This window comes from Aspergillus homomorphus (assembly GCF_003184865.1).
Source record: "Aspergillus homomorphus CBS 101889 unplaced genomic scaffold BO97scaffold_19, whole genome shotgun sequence".
In the NCBI taxonomy this organism is placed as follows: domain Eukaryota; kingdom Fungi; phylum Ascomycota; class Eurotiomycetes; order Eurotiales; family Aspergillaceae; genus Aspergillus; species Aspergillus homomorphus.
Window position 1 is genome coordinate 158,895 of NW_020291905.1, and position 20,932 is coordinate 179,826.

Below are 20,932 nucleotides of genomic sequence, written 5' to 3' on the forward strand. Positions count from 1 at the left end.
AACTAAAGCACCCTAACCAAAAAAGCCACCACCGCTGTATAGTCTTACCCAAGCAATCATAAACTCAAGCAACAAACTCCCCGATCAACCTCCGCAATCGGACACCGTACCTCACAACAACACAACAAGACAATGATACCGATACCGTATTTCAAGCCAAACACCAATGATCCAGACCGTATTACAGCTTAGCACAAAACCGATACATAACAGTAATACAAACTGCAGTAATACAGCACAAAAAGAAAAACGACCAAACAACCCCACTCCGAACTAAAACCAGAAGCCCTAGTAAGGTAATCCCCAAACACGACCACCCACTTCAAGTTCTGAATTCAACCCACAACAACCCAGCTCATCCAACCAGCACAAAAGCCACGAACAAGAGACGACAAGACAGGAATATTCGCAGAATCCCGTCCGCCCCAGCCACTCCCTCTCCTTCACCAATTTCCCCACTTCATCTTGGAGTAATCGAAGCGGTGTTCTTTTATCCGCTGTGCCGAGTTATTTTCTTTTCCCGCTGACCTGGGGATGGAATGTAGTCTATGCTGATGATACCCCAAGATAAGACCGGAGAGCCTACATTATGTGTAATGGGCAAGAAAGGTGTCGAGAAAGGAATCTCGATTACGAGAGTTGGAACTTCTTCAAGTCACTAAGTAATAATCGTGAATGTGAATATTCTGCCGTGCGAGGCTGCCGAGAAGTGGATCCCTACTAGTACTTGTTTTTTTTTTCGCAGCCTAAAAAACCACGGACGTGTTATCCAATCAGATTAGATGATCATATCATCTAATCAGATCGGACATGGGTTTGACCTTACCCTGGTACTGGGACCGGGACTTACATGGGTGCTTGCTTACCTACTAAATATTAGTTAGGTGCACGGTGGGCGTGTGACACCACGTCTTATCCGTTTGGGTTCCGAAGGTGACGGTGAAGACGGAGTTCGCTTCGGGACGTGGATGGATTTGAGGAATTGGACGATGGACGTCATTTAGCATGATACTTACAATTCATGGCTACTCGCAATGCTCAAGTGTGCGCAAAAGAGGGAGGGTATTATCATTCTCTAAACAGATAAACAAAAATTCTATCACTTCAGGGGAATCAAGCTGCAGCTTCCCCTCGCTTTTCCAACACTTGTATGGCAATCTTCCGCAAGTCGACCTTGCGGACCTTGCCGCTCCCCGTTACAGGGACGGTGCGGTCAATACCTTCCTCTCCGAAAACAAATACATGCTGCGGTGCTTTGTGCCATCCTAGGGTTTCTCGGGTCCAGTTGCGCAGATCTTCGACGGAGGGTCGCTTGTTCTCGTGGCCTGGGGCGATGGCAATGAATGCGCCCACTACCTCGCCATATTTACGGTCTGGCACGCCAATGACAGAGGCGATCTCAATGGCGGGGTGAGCTGCTAGGCGCTCCTCAATTTCCAACGGGTAGATGTTTTCTCCGCCTGTTTGTAGAATAAGCCACGCGTTAGTGATGGTGGACGGAAATATGGTTCGAATGGCGGCCTTGGAAGTATCCATGCCAGCAAGGAGGTTCGTCACGTACCGCGAATGATAATGTCCTTGAATCGTCCGGTGATGGTGCAATAACCCTCCGGAGTGAAGATGGCCTCGTCGCCCGTCTTCAACCACGTTACACCCTCTGCATCAGTGGTCAGGGTTTCAGCAGTCTTCTCCGGGTTGTTCCAATAGCCCTTGGTCAATTGATACCCGGCAATACAGAGCTCGCCGCGCTGGCCGACAGGAACGATGTTGCCCTCTGCATTGATGATCTTTGCCCTTGCGTGGGGCATGACCTTCCCTACTGTCCTCAGACGAGTCTCGATGGTATCTGTGGTGAGCGCGTTGAAGCACGTAGGAGACGCTTCGGTGAGACCTGAGTTTGGCACAAGATGCATTAGCCGATATGCAAGCCCCTTTTCTACCAATGAATGCTTACCGTAGCTGCTGGTGTATTGTGTCATGTTTAGCTCTTCAAAGAGCCGCTTCATCAAGGGACGAGGTACAGGTGCTCCAGCGATAATGCCGGTGCGGAGGTTGCGGGTGTCGAAGTTAGGGGGCTTGGGCAGGCTCAGAATAGCCTCGAACATGGTAGGCACACCATGCAAAGCGGTACATTTCTCGTCGGAGATGGCGTGGAGAACGGCCTTAGGGTCGAATGTTTCGCTAGGGAAGACAATCTTAGATCCATGGGTAACAACTGCCAGCATACCAAGCACCAAGCCGAAGCAGTGAAAGAGCGGCGGGGGGCAGCAGAGGATGTCGAAAGAGGTCAGGTCCATGCGGTCACCGATGAAGCGCGAGTTGTTCACCAGGTTACTGTATTAGGCATCGTTAGTTAGTCGGAGTGCTGCTAATCCCGCGTCTGAGCGTGGATAGGACTTTATATCGAAAAGAATATGCAATTGACACTTACTGATGCGTCAACATGGCGGCCTTGGGGTTTCCAGTCGAGCCACTGGTAAATTGAAGATTGCACACATCCGCCGGACTCAATTCCATTTCTCGATTTGGCAACGCAGAACTGGGTAGGGAAGAACCCCGCTGAATCACGTTGCTGTATGTGCTGAATGTCTGATACTCTCCCCGCAGAATGACTATCTCCTCTAGTGCGGCCGAGTTACTGGCTTGCTTTGGTCTAGGGCCCATCTTCTCCAGCACCTCTTCCAGGGAGTGACGCCCAATGCGGGGTGTCATGAACAGGACGCGGACGTCTGAAGAATGGACCCGCATGAGTTAGTCATTGTTGCTGAGCTGAAACAAATGTCAAATATAGAGGCGAAGAGGCACGGACCGGTATGATCAAGGGCATAGTAGAGTTCAGAAGGGGTATAAGTGTTGTTCAAGACTACCAGAATGGCTCCCACGCGCGCCGCAGCAAAGAAGACGGCGATGTACTGCTCGCAGTTACCGGCCATGATACCAATGCGGTCGCCCTTCTGGATCCCCATGGCCAACAGGCCCCGAGCCAGTCGGTCGGCCTCGTCGTTTAGGTTTGCATAGGTCCAGCGGGCTCCCGTCCAGGGGAAGACGAGACATTCGTAGTCTCCATAGTGCAGACTCTGAAGCGTCAGCAATTCACCTAATGTGATGTCGAGCAGGTCTGGGTCTGTTGGGCCCTGCACAATCGAGAGCTGCTGAGCCGGCTGAGCCGGCTGGAAGTGAGACAAAGTCTGCTGAAGACGCCGTACAGTAGCCATTTTTAAGGGAGGGGATGAGAAAACTGACAGGAGGCAGGCGCAAGGCAGCCGCCGGGTCCTGGGATCTTATCAGATTAAAAAAATCTACCCGGTCAGGCCCGGGGAGGGGCAGAATTTCATCATTTGTCTCAAATGGGTCGCCAAATCCGCTTGACTTATCAATCCAATGGGGCGCTACGAATGCTCAGTCTGTATGGATCTATGGACTGGACTTGATTCTTGGCTGCGGAATGGGCGGCCGCACCCCAATTGGACAGAGTTCATATTAAACCGAGTCAACTTATCCACATTTGTCTGAACCAGACCCAGCCAAATTGCGTCTTCCAGTTACTGCCCCGCGTGGGTAAGCTGTACTAGTCTGGTACTCCGTCGCAGAAGGGAGGAGGTGTGAATTCTGTAGATTGCAGCTTGCAGAAAGCACTTCAAGAACACCCAGAACTTGATCTAACCCCACCCCAGCATTGTTCGAGTCCCCCGAAGCTCCTGAAGGTACCAGAACATTGTCGGAGATAACAAGCGACTGGCGATTGAAAAAAAAACGTTCAAAATAAAAGATAAAAGACTGCCCCTCCCGGGCCCATGGCTTACCCCTCCTTGTCACTGCGGTATGGAACCCCTGGTAAGTAAATTACCGGATCAGATAACGATTGATACAGCGACGATATTGTCACGTCATGACGGGTAATGTCCGTAAGGCTACAGTATACTTCTCAGCATCGAAAGTGTCTTCTTCTGACTCGACTCGTTTGAAAAGGGTTGTGTCAGAGCACACCTTCATGCTTGCGAATGTCGTCTATACATCTTCTGAGCCACTAAATTCCCAAACCGGCCTTGTCCTTATACAAGCTCAAGTAACCTGTGTCCCAAACAGCTTGAGTAATCATGGGTCTTGCACGCGGACGACATACCCGGGCTATTGACGACCTTACTCTATAAGACAAGGGGGACGTTGTATATGCTGAATGGCTGTCTCATATGCAATGCAACTGCACCGGTCATTTATGCGTGACGAAACGTGGGTCAATTAGGTGCAACTGTAGGCCAGATGGCAAACTTTCTGATCTTTCCCAGAGGACCTCAGATGCAAGGATCATTACTCTGCTGACGGTAACACCCGATTCTGCCTGTCTTGGTTACTCTGCCGAGTGGACTTGGGTCTCTATACCTCGGAGGTTATCTTCTGGTCCAAGCTGAAAAAGCGAACTCGGAACCTTCGCAGGTGTTCCGAAGTGGGATCGTTCTTGCAGAACTCGGAAGTATTCTTGTAACTTTTGAAAAGACTAGGAACGAGTCATCAAACCTGAAGCCCTTCTCCACTCCAGCTTTCCGCTGGCATGATGAGGGAGATATCACTGAAGTGAGTGGGAGAAATTCCGGAGAAGTCACGCTTCTCGCATCGAGAATCTCACCAACGCGGGTACCAGAGTCCCGGGGAAGCCGTAGAGCTCAGACCTTATGCTAAAATACCGCAACAATGCACAAATCAGCGGTGGCTGGATGCGCGCAACATCACTGGCCAGACGCAATGGTTAAATACGAAGCTTGCCTTGTTTCCTGCCTGTCAATTCCAGGCCGGGCGGAAATGAAGGCAGCCACCGTGCTCACTGCTGAAGAACTTGGCAAGTGTGGTTATTATTAGTCAAAGACGAGGACAGGAAAACTGTTTGAGAAAGTTCGGCTTCATGGAAGATTGACCCCCGGAGAAAAACTGGCAATGTTTTCCTTTTCCCAACTGCCAATCTCTCAGGGGATCTAATCTGATGATCTAATCAGATAACCAAGGTTGTGGTTCAGTAGTCATTATTCACAAATTACCGAGTTATAGCCGAGGAATACATGGTGTCTCTAGTTGCAGCGCCAAGCTTGGTCCCTCCTCATTATGAAGACCAGAAGTCACTTTAGCCCCCTCACTCGAGGGACAGGAGCGCCGCCAATCAACTCTGTAAGCATATAATGGAATAAGATTGACTGACGGTGATGAATGCAATATTCAAGAGCACCAGAAGACAGTGCTTGCCTTGCTTCAGCGTGGAGCTAAGTTCGATGCTTCCCGACAAGATACTTCAATGCTAATGAATCGCATAGTGAAATCCAAAACCTGACTTGAAAACAAAGTTATGCGAGATGAGAGGAACTATGATGGACGACCGTGGCTATTCACGTGACTTCAATTTCGGAGCTGTGTTCATCACATGACAGCGCGCCGTCTTCGCGTCACCAGAAAACAACAACGTCTCATCGAAAATCCAGCGTCATCAATGGACGAGAGACCTGTGGGATATCAGCAATGGAATGTATTCTAAATGGTCTCAATTCTTCGCAAGCCACCGCCGTGACATCTCCGGCGTCAATTTTGCAAGTCCTTGCGCCGCCGGGCTCGGGAAAGACAAAGACACTGACGGCGCGCGTCGCGTATCTTCTCGCCCATTATAATTACCGCCCTCAAGATGTCATCTGTTGCACATTCACCATCAAGGCTAGTCGGGAGATGAGGGAGCGACTGACCAAGCTGATCGGCGAGGAGTTACAGAAAAGGTTGCTTCTAGGGACCTTCCATTCGATTTGTCGGCGGTATCTGGTGATATATGGGCATTTGATCGGGTTGAAGAAGGGATTTGGGATCGCGGACTCGGGTGATACCGTGTCAATCATCAAAGTGCGTGGTGCCTTACTTTTGATGCCCCTCTTGCCGCCTGGAAATGAGGCTATATTGACATGGGTTTTCGACAGAAAATCATCAAGCGACTGCGGGTCAGTATTGAGCCTGGGGCCGCCAGAGGACGGATATCTCGCCAAAAAGCCCAGGGTATCGGTCCAGAAGAGCTTGCAGCGAGGCTTCAGGCAAAGGCCAAGAACGTAGAGCAGTTGGATCTCGTCCACGTCTATCGCGAGTACGAGAGACACCTTGCGGAGTCTAATCTGCTAGACTATGACGACCTACTCGTGCGATGCGCAGATTTACTGAGACAACATCCGAAATGTGTTTCAAACATCCAAGCCGTGCTGGTGGACGAGTTCCAGGATACAAATTACATTCAGTATGAGCTCATGAATCACTTCGCATCTCAGAACAGACGCATCACTATTGTCGGCGACCCGGATCAGAGTATCTACGGGTTTCGATCCGCAGAGATCAAGAATCTGGCACGTATGCAACAGTTGTACCGAGATACATCGGTGGTTCTACTGGAGAACAACTACCGTTCGTCTGGCTCGATTTTGAGCTCTGCCCAAGATGTTATTGAGCAAGATACCTCCAGACCAGCGAAGAAGCTGCAACCTACACACAGTGTGGGAACCATGCCTGTGCTGCGCAAACTGCCAGACGCTGAAGCTGAGGCTCGGTGGATCGTACTGGAGATCAAGAGGTGTATCGGGACAACAGGAAAACTATTGAACTACTCCGACTTTGCCGTGTTGCTCAGATCGGCGGCTCTTTCACGCCGTATTGAGTCAGCGATGGGTAGAAGCGGTATCCCGTATCGGATGGTTGGAGGCTCAAGGTTCTTTGACCGCATCGAGATCAAGCTGCTTCTAGACTATCTCCGGGTCATTAGCCACCCTCAAAACAGTGAGGCTTTGCTACGAATTATCAACACCCCTTCAAGAAGAATTGGAGAAGAGACAATCAAGGCGCTAACCGCCGGGGCTGAGAAAGCAAAATTGCCGCTCTGGGACTACATCAAGGGTGTAGCTCAAGGTCACCGGTCACCCGATTGCACTCTTTCGAAACTCGCGAATCAGGGTCTTTGCATGTTAGTCGGGATAATCGAATCTGCAAGGAGAAAACTGAGTGACACCTCTGACAATTCATCGCCACGAATGCTTCTTGACCACGTGATCAAGAAGCTCGGTTTTCGAGAATACCTTAAGTCCTTGCATGGATCCAATGAGGAGAACAGATGGGCCAATGTGGAGGAGCTGTTGAGCCAGGCTGATGATACGCCCGGATTTGACACCAAGAACAATGATACTGAAAGCCTTCCTCTAATAGAAGGTCTCGAGCAGCAACAAGCCCACCCTGGGGAAGAAGCATTGTCGCGCTTCCTGGCGAACGTGGCACTGTCTACTGAAGTGACACCACAAGAAGGCTCGGAGGCAAATTCCTCAAATGAAAAAGTCACGATCTCGACAATACATGCGGCAAAGGGGCTTGAGTGGCCGGTTGTCTTTGTTCCTGCTGTGTACAACGGCAGCATTCCTCACTCACGTGCCGAAGACTCCGACGAAGAAAGAAGACTGCTTTACGTAGCGATGACTCGAGCACAAGCACTTCTTTACCTTAGCCACCCCCAGGAACAGTCCCAAGGAGAGGTGACAATCCTGTCAAACTTCCTTCCTGCCGAAGTAGTTGGTAATAGGTTCCGCTTCGCTGGGCCTGTTTTCAGTGACGATGTTGTCTATGACATTGCAAATATTCTGCGTCGACCTAAACCCGATGCAGTAGCGATACTGGAAGCTCAAAGCACACTTTGTTCGCTTTTTGATGACCGATGGACGGAGGACGGATACGAAAGGCTTGACCACTCACTTCAGTATGGTGACGGAAGAGGAATGGAGGGGCCTCATTCAAAAAGACAACGGTTTGACGAAACTCAACCAGCCGATAGAGAACTAAGGTTCCGAGCCCCTATGCTACCTATCCCGTCTCTGGGATTCTCAACAGCACGAGATTACATCGCAGCAAACAACTTGCAAGCCGAGGAAGCAGCAGCTACAAAACCTGGAGCTAAAAGGAAGGCTGTCGGTGGTGGTTCCTGCCGTAAACCCGATGGCCAGAAGACAATCTCCGGCTTCTTTGGAAAGCCCACCTTGACAGCTCCTAAGGATGTCGATTTCAGCCCGAATACCCAGCCAGAGCAGACGAGGTTACCGCTTGTGTCTTCGATGCAGAAGAGACCGACAATGTCCGCGGTGAAAGGGACGATCGCGAGACCATACACCATGCATCGACCGCAAGTGCAGCGGCTTCAGCCATCTCGCCCGGTTCTCGAGCCTTCAAACCCGAATGGATACACATGGCTGGCCGAAACTTGGAAGCCTACCGAGCAAGCACGAATGCCCACGCTCACTGCTCAACCAGGCAGTGAGACTTCCATTCAGTTTTCATCGGCAACAACCATTCAGAATCAGGACGTATCCAATCCTTCGCAGCTGTCTCGGCCTGTGAGCACGTTCCACACAACCTCAATGTCGATGGTCCAGAATCAGGCACCAACGACGATGCGAAGGACATTGGGGATTCGTCGGAGTAATGTTGACGGCTGGCAGGCGCGGATGAAAAAGGAAAGCCAAGGTCAGTGAGTCAAGGTCGACTGGTGCTGGATTATAGATGAAGACCAGGCCTCTCTAGTAAGGCTTTATGCATCTACTTTGTATATCTCTTTAAAGATCACTGAGTGATGATACCATCCTGCATGGCCAACAAATACTTTCGGATTCAATATAATGAGCAATGTTGCCAGAAGTCATTGCTCATACACGCTGGAAACGAAAACCACATAGCTTTTTAAATGAAGTACACAGCCGAGTCCCATTTTCACTCAATCTTGCCCTTGTTGACGACGAACCCTTCCAGAGCGGAGATGGCAGCCCACAGCCGGTTCTCGGCCTCGGGGAAGACCAACGAGCGCGTGCTGTAAAAGACCTCATCGCTGACCTCCTCAGGATGACGGGGCAAGCAGTGCATGAACTTCCAGCCCTCATTGGCACCGCCCCTCTTGGCCAGCTCGGGGGTAATCTGGAAGCCCTCGAAGTCCTGCATGCGCTTGCGGGCCTCGGCCTCCTGACCCATCGACACCCAAGTATCCGTGACCAGCACATCGGCGCCCTTGACGGCCTCCTCGGGGACGTTAGTCTGCAGCAGCTTGCCGGGGGCCTTGACGCCTTGGCCAGCCTGCTGGATGAGCTCGAGCATAGAGGCGGGGATCTCGTAGCCCTTGGGCGTGGCAACCGCGATGTCGACGCCCATCTTGGCGGCGCTGATGGCCATGTCGAAGAGGACGTTGTTGGCGTCGCCGACCCAGGCGATCTTCAGGCCCTCGAGGCCGAGGCTGGAGAGGTGGTGGGCCTTGGGCGTGAAGGTCTCGTGGATGGTTTGGAAGTCGGCGATGGCCTGCAGCGGGTGGAAGGAGTCGCACAGGGCGTTGATGACGGGCACGGAGGAGTGCTGGGCCAGGTTGGCGACGTCGGCGTGCGGGCCCACGCGCGCCACGATGCACGACACCATCGACGACACCACCACCGCCGTGTCGTACAGCGACTCGTTGACCCCCAGCTGGATGTCGTCCTTGCCCAGGAACATCGGGTGCCCGCCCATCTGCACCACCGCGCCCTCGGTCGAGATCCGCGTCCGCGTGCTCCGCTTGCTGAACATCATCGCCACCGTCTTGCCTGTCAGCGCGCCCAGGAGGTTCTGCGGGATCGAGCCGGACTTGATGGCGCGCTTGTGGGCCGAGGCGTTGCGGACGAGGGTCGCGAACTCGGTCGGCGTCAGGTCGGCGATGGAGAGGAGGTGCCGCGGGGCGAAGGGGGAAGTCGGAGGGAGGGTTGGAGAGCCATGTTGCTGGAGAAGCTGGCGGGTAGCAGAGCCGCAGCGCGCGGCGGTCATTCGAAAGGCGCCGGACATGATGATGAGCTTTTCTGGAGGTGAATTGAGCTGTAGCAAGCAATACCTCAGTGTATACACAGCCCGGCTACAAGTTATAGATGGGCGGTGTATGACTCAAGTGATGTACAGACAGGTCACGTGGTGATGACTGTTGGGGTTTGCATGGTTTGCAGTCCGGGGAGGGAAGCTGATAACAACTCGGCTGCTTGACATAATGATTGGTGTTCCAATCGGCTAACAGAAACTCTCACGGGCTTTTATCCGGAGTTTTCACCCACATTGTGCTCAACCAGACTGTCCTTGCGGGCTGGAATCAGGGCATTGCTCAATTAATCCCAGAAGAAATGAATTCTCAAGCCCGTCGAAAGCCAGAGACAGAGTAGCTTATGTCATTGAATTTTTTTTACGGGCCCTCAATTGCGTGCCAGGTGGGCGATTCGCCGTTCTTATGGAAGCAGCACGCAAAAGCCGCCATGGCGCCCTGAACGCAGGGCGAGGGATTGGCCCTAACGTACCGAACTTACCGGTAGTGATGGACCCGCACTTCTGATTGAGAACTTGAGATTACATGAGTAAGACATCAGACATGCGCCATACAGCGGACTGATACCACGGTCTATAATGTTCTGCTGATTCCATCCATACTTCTAGCGCCGGCCGGCGCAAATTGACCGGAGCCCGCCGGGGGGAAGAATTCAAGAAAAAGAGAGGTGGCAAGCACGTGATGGTCTCGTTCGCCCAGATTCACGTGATTTCAATCGATAACACGAACTCCGATGCTTGATCAACTATATATTCTATATCTATGTCCAAAATTACTTGTGTCTCCTCGAACAAGGAGCAGAACCATGAACGAGTACAACCGGCCGATCAGCTCCGAGACGAACCATCACCATCCTTATCAGAACCCAAACTGTGAAAGTGAAACTGACAGTCGCCCCCCTCCTAGCGCTTTACATAATAGTCAGCTCCAGTCCGCCGGGCGAGTGGGGCAATTTCTCTCTTTTTTTTCTTTCCCGCCTTTCCCACCGATGGAACATGACGAAAAGCCGATCCAATGACTGCAAGATGCGCCCTCGTTCCGAGTGGCAGCAGCACCCATCCCGGATTCCGTTTGATAATGAAAAATGGATAAAATTCTACCTAGAGCCAGATCTGTCCCTTAACCAACTGCTTCCCCCGTTTTTCTGACGTTTACCTCTGTCTGTCACTGTGACGCCGCACACTTTCTGCAACCAAGCTTTCTGGTAGAAGTCGTTGGCACGTTACCTATTGGGATACGGTAGCCATTCTGCTCCCGGGACCTGTCTGTCAATTCTTCCGCCAAGATGGGCGAACAGGACGACATTTCGCCCGCTAAGATGGGCGTGGAGAGTGTTGTTGATGACCCCAACTCTTCCGACAGCAACAGCGGGCTGCGGTCGCGACGCCGTTTTGGATCGGCACAGGACAATGTCAAGGATATTGAGAGTGATCATGAGGAGGAGGGAAAGCTCAAGCGTAACCTGAAGAACCGCCATCTGCAAATGATTGCCATCGGTGAGGTTCCCCGATCTTGCTACAGATCTTTTACCGAACTAACCGGCGTGTAGGAGGAACAATCGGAACTGGTCTTTTCATCAGCAGTGGAACAGCACTGGCAGAGGCTGGTCCGGCTGGTGCCCTTATCGCCTACGCCTTCGTCGGTTCGATCGTGTACTCCGTCATGTGCTCTTTGGGAGAAATGGCGACCTACATTCCCGTTACTGGTGCTTTTACCACCTACGCCGCTCGCCTTGTCGATCCGAGCTTGGGTTTCGCAATGGGCTGGATATATTGGTTCAACTGGGCGTCAACATACGCTGTCGAACTGACTGCCACCGGTATGATCATCAAGTTCTGGAACGAGGATCTGAACATCGCCATCTTTATCGGCGTTTTCTGGGTTGTTATCTCGGCCCTTAATTACCTCCCTGTCGGATTTTACGGCGAGCTTGAATTCTGGTTCTCTCTGACCAAGGTGTTGACTGTGTTGGGATTCATGATCTTCGCTATCTGCATTGACGCCGGTGTGGGGCAACAAGGCTACCTGGGTTTCAAGTATTGGCATAGCCCTGGCGCGTTTGCCCCCTACCTGATAACTTCCGATCTGGCGGTTGGAAAATTCGTGGGTTTCTGGGCGGTACTCATCCAGGCTGGTTTCTCTTACCAGGGCACCGAGCTTGTCGGTGTTGCTGCTGGTGAGACCGAGAACCCTCAGAAGACCGTCCCCTCCGCAATCCGCAAGACGTTCATCCGCATTTTGATCTTCTTCGTTTTGACCATTTTCTTCATCGGTCTATTGGTGCCTTATGACAACCCCAACCTCGCCAGCGACGCCGGTAATGCATCCGCTTCTCCCATGGTTATTGCGGCCAACCTGGCAGGAGTCAAGGTTCTTCCCAGTCTGATCAACGCGGTGCTTCTGACGGTCGTTCTCTCTGCTGCCAATTCCAATGTTTACAGTGGTAGCCGTGTTCTTCTTGGTCTGGCTCAAGAGGGTTTCGCGCCTTCCTACTTTGGCTGGGTCACCAAGCGTGGCGTGCCATATATCAGCGTTACCTTCACTGCCCTCTTCGGACTTCTGGGATTCATGAACGTGTCGAGCTCCGGAACTACTGTCTTCAACTGGCTGGTCAACATTTCCAGTGTGGCTGGTTTCATTTGCTGGACATCTATTAACGCCAGTCACATCGCCTTCATGAAGGCAATGGATGCTCGTGATGTATCCCGCGAAACGCTGCCCTACAGATCCTGGGGTCAGCCCTACCTCGCGTGGTACGGTCTTTTCTTCAACATTCTCATCATTTTCACCCAGGGATTCACCGCTTGGATTCCCCACTTCAACATTTCCGATTTCTGGGTTGCCTATGTTTGCCCGGTTCTCTTCGTTGTCCTGTACCTCGCACACAAGATATTCTACCGCACGTCGTTTGTCCCCCCTCTTGAGGCGGACCTTGATACTGGTAGACCGCAGTTCACCAACTGGGAAACCTCGAACCCCAAGGATGGATGGGGTCGGAGACTTTGGGACAGCATCATGGGTTAGATCTGTGCATGCCTTTTATTCCAAATAAAGTTCGAGAAGCGTTCACGAAGCTGAATGTCTGATTCAGCATTCGATCATCGGCAGATGCCTGGCGTGATCCTGCCAAACGACGTCGAAGTCAAAGCAAGTTCTTGTATATAATATCAGCTGGTTTGTGTTTATTTGCCATATATAGCATTAGGTCACTCGAGCCTGTACAATAGACTCTGCATTTCTTTTACTCTGTTCCTGAGCTCATCCTTGTATCATAGTATCACAGGTCTGAAATAGGTGAATCTGACCTACCACCTTTTCATGAGATCAATACATAGTTCCTCAATACCTAATACCCAAGGTAACTGGTCAATGAACCGATAAGATAAGAGCGAGGCAAAACCCACCCATGATTACCGGATTATTCATCATAAATTGTTATCTCCGAGGTCTCCGAATACCCCGAACGAGTTTCTGACGCTATGCGACAATAAATTGATTGGAGTTTCGTCATACTCACAGGACCTAAGACTCTCATAGCGCGTCGTCAAAACTTACACTTCGCTGCTAGTTCGAGAACTTTCGCATTGTCACCACAACGTGGGCTCCGCGGACATGGCAAGGTCACGACAAATAACCGCTCTTGCGGCCTTGAGCTGCCGATTCCCCAAATTCGCCTTCAAGCACAGCCCGCCACTCGCATCGAGCGCTCGCCATTTTTCGTCCACTGCATTAAATTTACGACACGCGCGAATCCCCCTTGAAATCCCTCCGCCGTTCCCTGTGACCAAGTCATGCCCGGAGCCCGGCTGCTCATGTCCTCCCACGCCCGATCTGCCCGCACCCATCGACCACGAGCAGGCCCTCAATGGCACCATGGCGGCGTACGCGCAGCAACTGCTGGTGTGCACCGGCCAGAGGGACTGGACGAGTCGTATCGAGGATGACGGGAAGGGACAGAACTGGGGGGAGCTCGTCCGAGGGTTGAAGGGTCTACTCGGACGCGGGGGGCGATTTGCCGACGTAAGAATTTGCTCTGGGCATCAGCTTGTCCCAGGACTCAATCTGACACCCAAGTACGCTACTAACATCCGATGAACGCTGAATAGCCATATAACAACATCCTCGTCACGAATTCCTCGTTCGCGCCTTCATCACCGGCTTCCCAAACCGCGTCCGCCTTTCTCTTCCCCAGCTTCAAATACTTCCCCTCCGTCCCAACCCAGAGCACATCCTCCACGAACCCTGACCTCTCGACCTTCATCCAGGCACATCTTCTCCCGATCAAGTCGCGACACGGCGGCCTCACGCGCCGCCAGGAACTGGCCGCCGAGTTCCCGGACGCCGTCGACCTGCGGCACTCGCCCGTTGTCCTGATCTGCGGGCACGGCGGCCGCGACATGCGCTGCGGCGTGATGGCGCCCGTCCTGGAAGCAGAATTTCAACGTATGCTGCGCGAAAGAGGGTTCGCGTCCACTGGCCGCAACGGCGATGTGGTGGACAGTCCCGACCACGCGCATGTCGGGCTGATCAGCCACATTGGAGGGCACAAGTACGCCGGGAACGTTATCGTCTATATTCCTCCTGGCATGACGGCCGGGCGAGACGCGTCGTCCTCAACGTCCCATCCGCTGGCCGGTAAGGGGATCTGGTATGGGCGCATTGAACCCAAGCATGTGCAGGGCGTGGTCGAGGAGACTATCCTGGGAGGCAGGGTGATTGCAGACCATTTCCGCGGGGGTATTGATCGGGATGGTGGGATTCTGCGACTTTGATGAATCGGGTTATCGTAGATGGATAGATTCTTTTGGCCCTGGTTCGTTGCGCATGGTATATTGCTCGTTCTGTATACTAGCGGAGAGTTACCTTAGATTTGTCCGATATTGACAAGATATCGACAGGATAGAATTCACGGATTGGAATCTGTTGGAGTAACCACTCGGCAATTATTCCAGCATTCTCCAGCATCTTGGTTTGTCATGTGAGCTGTGGTTTTTAATACTTGGGGCATAATATTTCTATGGATGGTGATGTGCCACCGGAGAATTACCGTTTTGCAGCAGTGGAGACCGAATAGTCAGCAACCCCACACTTCCACCAACTCTCTGCTTTCTCGCTGCAAAAGCCACCGACTTCTAGAATGCCTCTAGAGTGCTGGTGACTGCGGTGTGTGTAATCAATTCTGCTCCATTCGCGACCTGAGATAGGCTGCGCAGACAGACAGCCCCTGGTCCAGCACCCAATTAACCGAGCCAGTGCATGCAATCAACCAAGGCTTAGATTGGGCTGAGACAATCGGGGGATTGATGCTTGACCTTGTGACTTGAGATTGAAGTATAGTGCAGTCCAGTCCGAGACTCAGAGTGTAAGACTATGTTGTAAGTTGTAAGTATAGTCGGCAAGAACCCCGCCTGGCGGGGCCACCGGGTAAATTGGAACTGGAGTAAGGCAATTGGTGGCAACCCAGAAGGAGATCTTCCTCATTCTCTACGAGGAGAGTATCTCTATCTCTCCACATAATCCCAGTTCATGTGCTGATCATGGAGGGGCTCAAGCCCTCCTGACCCTTTCGTATTAAAGCTTCCTTCGTCGCTCCTTTGCCATCAATCCTACCCCACGTATCTCTCTCTCTCTTACTTCCCTCTCCCTCCTCCCTCTTCTCTACCTCTCCTTTCCTTCGTCTCCTCCTTATAGTCCATCGTCTTGTCTTCAGTACACCATGGCCACCGCAACTGTGACAGCGCTCGAGAAGCCCAACATCGGTGTTTACACCAACACCAACCATGATTTGTGGGTTGCGGAATCCAAGCCATCGCTGGAGGATGTCAAGAGCGGAGCAGGCCTGCAGCCTGGGGAGGTCACGATCCAGGTCCGCAGCACCGGAATTTGCGGGTACGTTGTCACTGCCTCCTGAAGTTACCGTCAACGGTGCAAATCGACTAACCCATTGCCGGCAATTCCCAGATCCGACGTGCACTTCTGGCACGCAGGCTGCATCGGCCCGATGATCGTGACGGGCGACCACATCCTCGGCCACGAATCCGCGGGACAGGTCGTCGCCGTCGCACCGGACGTCACCTCCCTGAAGCCCGGTGACCGGGTGGCGATCGAGCCCAACATCATCTGCAATGCGTGCGAGCCGTGCCTGACGGGCCGGTACAACGGATGCGAGCGCGTCCAGTTCCTGTCCACGCCGCCGGTGGACGGGCTGCTGCGGCGCTACGTCAACCACCCAGCGATCTGGTGCCACAAGATCGGCGACGAGATGAGCTACGAGGACGGAGCGCTGCTGGAGCCGCTCAGCGTGTCGCTGGCGGCGATCGAGCGCAGCGGCCTGCGGCTCGGCGACCCGTGCCTGATCACGGGCGCGGGCCCCATCGGGCTGATCACGTTGCTGAGTGCGCACGCCGCGGGCGCCACGCCCATCGTGATCACGGACATCGACGAGAGCCGGCTGCAGTTCGCGCAGTCGCTGGTGCCGGGGGTGCGCACGTACAAGGTGCAGATGGGCAAGTCGGCCGAGGAGAACGCGGAGGGCATCGTGCTGACGTTCAACGACGGCGACGCGGCGCAGGCGGCGAGCCCGATGGCGCTGCGGCCGCGCATCGCGCTCGAGTGCACCGGCGTCGAGAGCAGCGTCGCCTCCGCCATCTGGAGCGTCAAGTTCGGCGGCAAGGTCTTCGTCATCGGCGTCGGCAAGAACGAGATGACCATCCCCTTCATGCGCCTCAGCACCCAGGAGATCGACCTCCAGTACCAGTACCGCTACTGCAACACCTGGCCCCGCGCCATCCGCCTCGTCCGCAACGGCATCATCAACCTCCAGAAGCTCGTCACCCACCGCTTCGCCTTGGAGGATGCCCTCAAGGCCTTCGAGACCGCCGCTAACCCCAAGACCGGCGCCATCAAGGTCCAGATCATGAGCTCCGACGAGGATGTCAAGGCTGCTTCCGCTGGTCAGAAGTTTTAGAATTGATGTGTGATGAAAAATGTTTCTTTGGTTATAACTCTGTACTTTCTTTCTGTTTTGTTCATTAGAGGATAAAGGTGACGGGTCGCCTTTCATACACCACAAATGGATGTCAATGTCGTGATGATCTTAGGATGTCTGGTTCGTAGTGTGTCGTTGCTTATCACCATTGTGGATTGCGTCCATAACTTGTAGCGATCGATCTGCTAGATCAGAGACAAACGATCTTGATAATATCTTCGATGCTTCCCTGTCCCATACTGTTATAGAGGGAAGAAGTAGACGCCTTACCCTACAGATCCAAGAGTCTAAACTAAGAGCACCCCTCAATCTTATACTAACAGCCACCCAGCTCCCCGGGTCCTCAATGTACCTCAAGACGATCGACGATCGACACAAGCTAATCAAGCTCAGGCTGGATCTCGATCTGTGTCTACGATTAGATGGTTCGATTGCCGAATGAGGTCTCCATACTGTGACTATAGATAGATGAAGTCTGATCACCGATAGTTATTCTACACGGGTGTCATTGAGCAGGGTTAGTTGATTTAAGTGCGATGGATTCACGGTGGCTCAAACTTCCCTCACTTCGATATCCGTTCATTGTCCTAGGCGATACTGGCTCCTTTCTCGATTTAGGTTATGTGGGTTGGACAGGGAAGTACGTTAGATTTGGAGCGGGGTGGGAAGGATGGCTTTCGACCTCCCCTCGTCTTTCACTACGGTTCGATTCGCACCTTATTACTGAATACTGGAGTCCACTGGCTAAATAGAAATTGATGGCATGGTTAGTATACGTATGCACATAACGACGTGATCAGATTCCAAAATCTTCTGTATACAAAATACCTCTAATCCGACATGAGCCACTCCGGGATCGCGTCTTCGTCATCGGGGTCCTCCGATAGCAGTGATGTCTCGCTCACTCTGCGCGATGGGGGACCAGAGGCTTCTGATTTGGGGGATTGTGAATGTGTTTGCACGGCGTCTGGAGCGGTAGTTGCAGGAGTACCACCGGCTGACGATGGCTCGTTGATAGCCGAAGGTACGTTTGAGGAGCTGGGTTCCTGGGCGGGCGGATCGACTGCAGCAGGGCTTGACGTTCGAGGGGCATCGCCTGGGTGGGGGTCGGGTGTCGAGGGCTCGGTGGACGCTATGTTCTTCGACACAACGACTAGGGTGTAGCGGGATGGTCTGGCTGGGGTCGGTCGCTTGTCTGGTTCTGGATGTGTGCGCATCACGGGGCTTCGTTGCGGAGGCTCTCTAGAAGGGTTTGCACCACGGCTTCCAGATGCAACAGGATCCAGATCCATAGAACTTTGCATCGGCGAGTCTGGCATGAAGCCTCCTCCCCCCACCGAGGGTTCTGGTGTCTTCGTGTCTGCTTCGGGGAGGAAGCCGCCTCCTTCCATTGAGGCATCCGGCGTCTCGGCGTCCGACTCGGGGATAAACCCGCCCCCTAGGTCGTCGTCCACAGGCCCGTCAGCCTCTTCATTCGGCTCAGTACCACTCTCTTCATCCATGTCTTCATCGCCCTCGATCGCGTAACCCTTAACCCGCTCTGCAATGCGGAGTCTCAAGAGCAAGTGCTTCCACGCCTTCAACACTTCCGCGGTCCGTGTCTCCAGCTCTTCATGCAGTCTTTCTCGCTCGAGACCGTCGATGACTGCCATGATCGCTTCGCGGTGCTCTTCCGCGACAACCACACCGGTATAGACAGCAGTTCCATGGCGTCCTTGGAAGGTAAAACCGGTGACGGCGGCCGCGAAGTCGATTCCTAGTATTTTAGCCGCATGCGTAGCATCAGGGTGGCCGATATGAATACCACCGGCTGGGATCATGCTTGGCGTGTAGACGTCCAGGTTCCCGTAAACATTCTTCGGTATTCTGCCGTTAACTACCGGCGGTGGGACATAAACTTGGGTCTGGAAGAGTGCGTAGAGAGCGGTTTCGGGCGCCGCATCGCTCTCATCCTCATCTTCGGGTAGTCCTCTAGCCTGAGGTCTGCGGGCCTTGACGCGCTTCAATGGTTGTTCGCCCGTCTTGATGTCTCGCCCCAGACGGTACCACTTATCTGCGCTGCGCACAGTCTGAACGTCCGATCGACGGTACACTGGCGCCAAAGTCTGATTCTTGGACCCGGGTTTGCCGAGACTGACCTGTCCGATCACCCGCTTCGGGTGGACGACCTCGCTGCGCCGGAGATGTCGTTCCAGTGCGTAAATCGGATGATCTTTGAAATCTTGGATGTTTCGAGGCATAGGCTCCGCCGCGGTCTTGGCGGTAAGCTCACTTACCTCCAACTGGTCGCGGTCTTCGAGAAACGGCTTCTCATAGATCTGAAGTACGCGATCCCACCATGTTCTATTACGAGTGGTCGACTCGACGCGGAACTTGCGTGTTTTGGCATTGAAAGCCTTGGCGTATCGCCGGGTCACGTCTCGCACAGATGCATCATCCTCGAACGCAACCACGTAGCTCATGAGATTGTTTGCATCGGTGGCGGGTGGCTCAAATTTGAACGATTTTGCCAGTGATCTAGTGACTATCGGATCAACGGGGATCCATTTATCGATGGCCTCATTCAAGGCTTCCACCCAGAATACTGGGTAAGATGACTCTTGATTCCGGGAATATGGGACTTTGGTAGGACAGTGAGCATCTTTTCCATTGAGTAGCAAGGGAGCTTTGACCTACTCTCTCTCGGACTGGCCGGTGGCCGTGATGGTTTGAAGCCGGGCCGGGTCAGTCGTTGCGCTCCAGAGCGTGACTTGGGGCGCGTTGCCTCATCTGAAGACTTCTCTGAACTGTCCGCTGCAATGATCATTATCTTTGCAGTCGAGACGTTCGGTGTCATTTCTTTAGTAACGCCCGAAAATGGCAATGGCTGCAGAGAGCAGACCAATCTTGCCTCTACAGCTACAGATCGTAGTAGAGCACAGAACAGTTGGGCACCGAAATCACGAGATCCCTGCAGGGTAAGGGCTTGTTTCCTGAAGTCATCTACCGATGTGAAGACCTCGGCGTCGGAGAGGATAGTTTCCTAAAGTCAACGTTAATCGCGGCAATATCATACATCAGAACAGGCCAGTTATTACCACTCTTTGCTTCAAAGCTTCCGGACTCTGGGCCCAATGTGGTCGCTTAAGGCCAGGTTTTGTTACTTTGAACCGCCTACTGAATGCGTCGCTGACCTGGTTGAGACCGTCTATAAACGATGTTGACCTGTTATGCTCTGGTTTGCTCTCGGGTGGATGTAATAGAGATATCGTCTTCTTCGAAATCATTCTCTTGAGAGCGCCCTGGCATCAAAGTCAGATCTGGAGAGCCATTATAAGCTATTCTTGCGTGCGAACATGGCAGCCAAGAGTAAAAGCTTCAAACGCACCTGGAGCTCATCATCATTGCACCATCGATTACGAATTTGTACATGCCGCAAGAGGCAAAGGAGATGGACTTTGTGGATATCAAGTCTCAACCGCTTCTCTGCGGCAGTGATCGGCTGGCGCTTAGGTCCTCTCTTATGCTGGCCGCTATCTTCGGGTCGATCCAAAGTAATTTGGATAGACGAGTCATCTGACGACGCTTCTGGTACTGTAGGCTGCAGGTCGATGTCTTCCCATTCCATATCCGATTCCTCGGATGATGACGTGGGCGAGTCATACACGGTCTGCACTTGTTGGCCATTCGACTCATCATCTGTACGTAAAGCCGAAGCTTCTTGATGTACTACTTGTGGGCGTGGTGTATGGGTTTGTTGCGCGACTTTGCGTTTCTTTGGTAAGCGATCATGGTCGATGGCCTGAGGTTCTCGCGCCTCCGCCTCAGCCAGCATTTCCCGGTAGACGTGCGGTATTTGTTGATCATCATTCGATTCGTGGTTCTGGTTCTGGCCACTTTGAATACGCCGCGTCGAGCGACGTGCAGGGGCGCGTCCTGCCATTTACCCAAAAAAAAGGACTGTATGTACAAACTCGGAAGGCTGATATGTACAGTACTCCGACACTCTGGGAACTGAAGCGGATCGAACCCGCGGGATGGAAGCTAGAGAGTGTTCCCGTCCGTGCCTATGACGCCGCTTGCTCCACCACCACGTG

At 52.9% G+C, this 20,932-nt stretch overlaps 6 protein-coding genes across 6 annotated transcripts; 3 read left to right on the top strand and 3 right to left on the bottom strand.

The window, feature by feature from the left end:
* Window positions 1–1,073: 1,073 nt before the first annotated feature.
* sidI (putative long-chain-fatty-acid-CoA ligase) lies at window positions 1,074–3,215 on the bottom strand (the record flags this gene model as incomplete). Its single annotated transcript, XM_025699027.1, has 5 exons — window positions 1,074–1,460; window positions 1,562–1,891; window positions 1,955–2,334; window positions 2,432–2,729; window positions 2,810–3,215. The coding sequence occupies 5 exons, from the start codon at window positions 3,213–3,215 to the stop codon at window positions 1,114–1,116; spliced, it is 1,761 nt and encodes a 586-aa protein (XP_025551155.1). The 3' UTR covers window positions 1,074–1,113.
* A 5,539-nt stretch (window positions 3,216–8,754) lies between these two features.
* On the bottom strand, window positions 8,755–9,825 carry argB (ornithine carbamoyltransferase; the record flags this gene model as incomplete). The annotated part of the gene is made up of 1 exon (XM_025691787.1): window positions 8,755–9,825. The coding sequence occupies one exon, from the start codon at window positions 9,823–9,825 to the stop codon at window positions 8,755–8,757; it is 1,071 nt and encodes a 356-aa protein (XP_025551156.1).
* A 1,328-nt stretch (window positions 9,826–11,153) lies between these two features.
* On the top strand, window positions 11,154–12,892 carry BO97DRAFT_345927 (amino acid permease; the record flags this gene model as incomplete). Its single annotated transcript, XM_025691788.1, has 2 exons — window positions 11,154–11,364; window positions 11,418–12,892. 2 exons carry the CDS (start codon window positions 11,154–11,156, stop codon window positions 12,890–12,892), a joined length of 1,686 nt encoding a protein of 561 aa, XP_025551157.1.
* A 458-nt stretch (window positions 12,893–13,350) lies between these two features.
* BO97DRAFT_390917 (sucrase/ferredoxin-like domain-containing protein) lies at window positions 13,351–14,779 on the top strand. The gene is made up of 2 exons (XM_025693794.1): window positions 13,351–13,888; window positions 13,975–14,779. Exons 1-2 carry the CDS (start codon window positions 13,481–13,483, stop codon window positions 14,638–14,640), a joined length of 1,074 nt encoding a protein of 357 aa, XP_025551158.1. The 5' UTR covers window positions 13,351–13,480; the 3' UTR covers window positions 14,641–14,779.
* A 659-nt stretch (window positions 14,780–15,438) lies between these two features.
* Window positions 15,439–16,905, top strand: BO97DRAFT_478122 (NAD(P)-dependent alcohol dehydrogenase). Its single transcript, XM_025700606.1, has 2 exons — window positions 15,439–15,757; window positions 15,830–16,905. The coding sequence occupies exons 1-2, from the start codon at window positions 15,585–15,587 to the stop codon at window positions 16,833–16,835; spliced, it is 1,179 nt and encodes a 392-aa protein (XP_025551159.1). The 5' UTR covers window positions 15,439–15,584; the 3' UTR covers window positions 16,836–16,905.
* Window positions 16,906–17,621: 716 nt separating this feature from the next.
* On the bottom strand, window positions 17,622–20,848 carry BO97DRAFT_369330 (putative DNA repair protein Rad4). Its single transcript, XM_025692737.1, has 4 exons — window positions 20,224–20,848; window positions 19,934–20,137; window positions 19,533–19,878; window positions 17,622–19,476 (listed from the first exon to the last, which is right to left on the bottom strand). The coding sequence occupies exons 1-4, from the start codon at window positions 20,776–20,778 to the stop codon at window positions 17,687–17,689; spliced, it is 2,895 nt and encodes a 964-aa protein (XP_025551160.1). The 5' UTR covers window positions 20,779–20,848; the 3' UTR covers window positions 17,622–17,686.
* Between the last annotated feature and the right edge of the window lie 84 nt (window positions 20,849–20,932).

Coding starts and splice junctions, on each gene's coding strand:
- BO97DRAFT_390917 (XM_025693794.1), top strand. CDS start 13,481: ATGGCAAGGTCACGACAAATAACCGCTCTTGCGGCCTTGAGCTGCCGA. Junction 13,889..13,974: donor GCGGGGGGCGATTTGCCGAC/GTAAGAATTTGC, acceptor AACGCTGAATAG/CCATATAACAACATCCTCGT.
- BO97DRAFT_478122 (XM_025700606.1), top strand. CDS start 15,585: ATGGCCACCGCAACTGTGACAGCGCTCGAGAAGCCCAACATCGGTGTT. Junction 15,758..15,829: donor CGCAGCACCGGAATTTGCGG/GTACGTTGTCAC, acceptor GGCAATTCCCAG/ATCCGACGTGCACTTCTGGC.
- BO97DRAFT_369330 (XM_025692737.1), bottom strand. CDS start 20,778: ATGGCAGGACGCGCCCCTGCACGTCGCTCGACGCGGCGTATTCAAAGT. Junction 20,138..20,223: donor GCAATGATGATGAGCTCCAG/GTGCGTTTGAAG, acceptor CTTTGATGCCAG/GGCGCTCTCAAGAGAATGAT. Junction 19,477..19,532: donor ACCGGCCAGTCCGAGAGAGA/GTAGGTCAAAGC, acceptor GTCCTACCAAAG/TCCCATATTCCCGGAATCAA.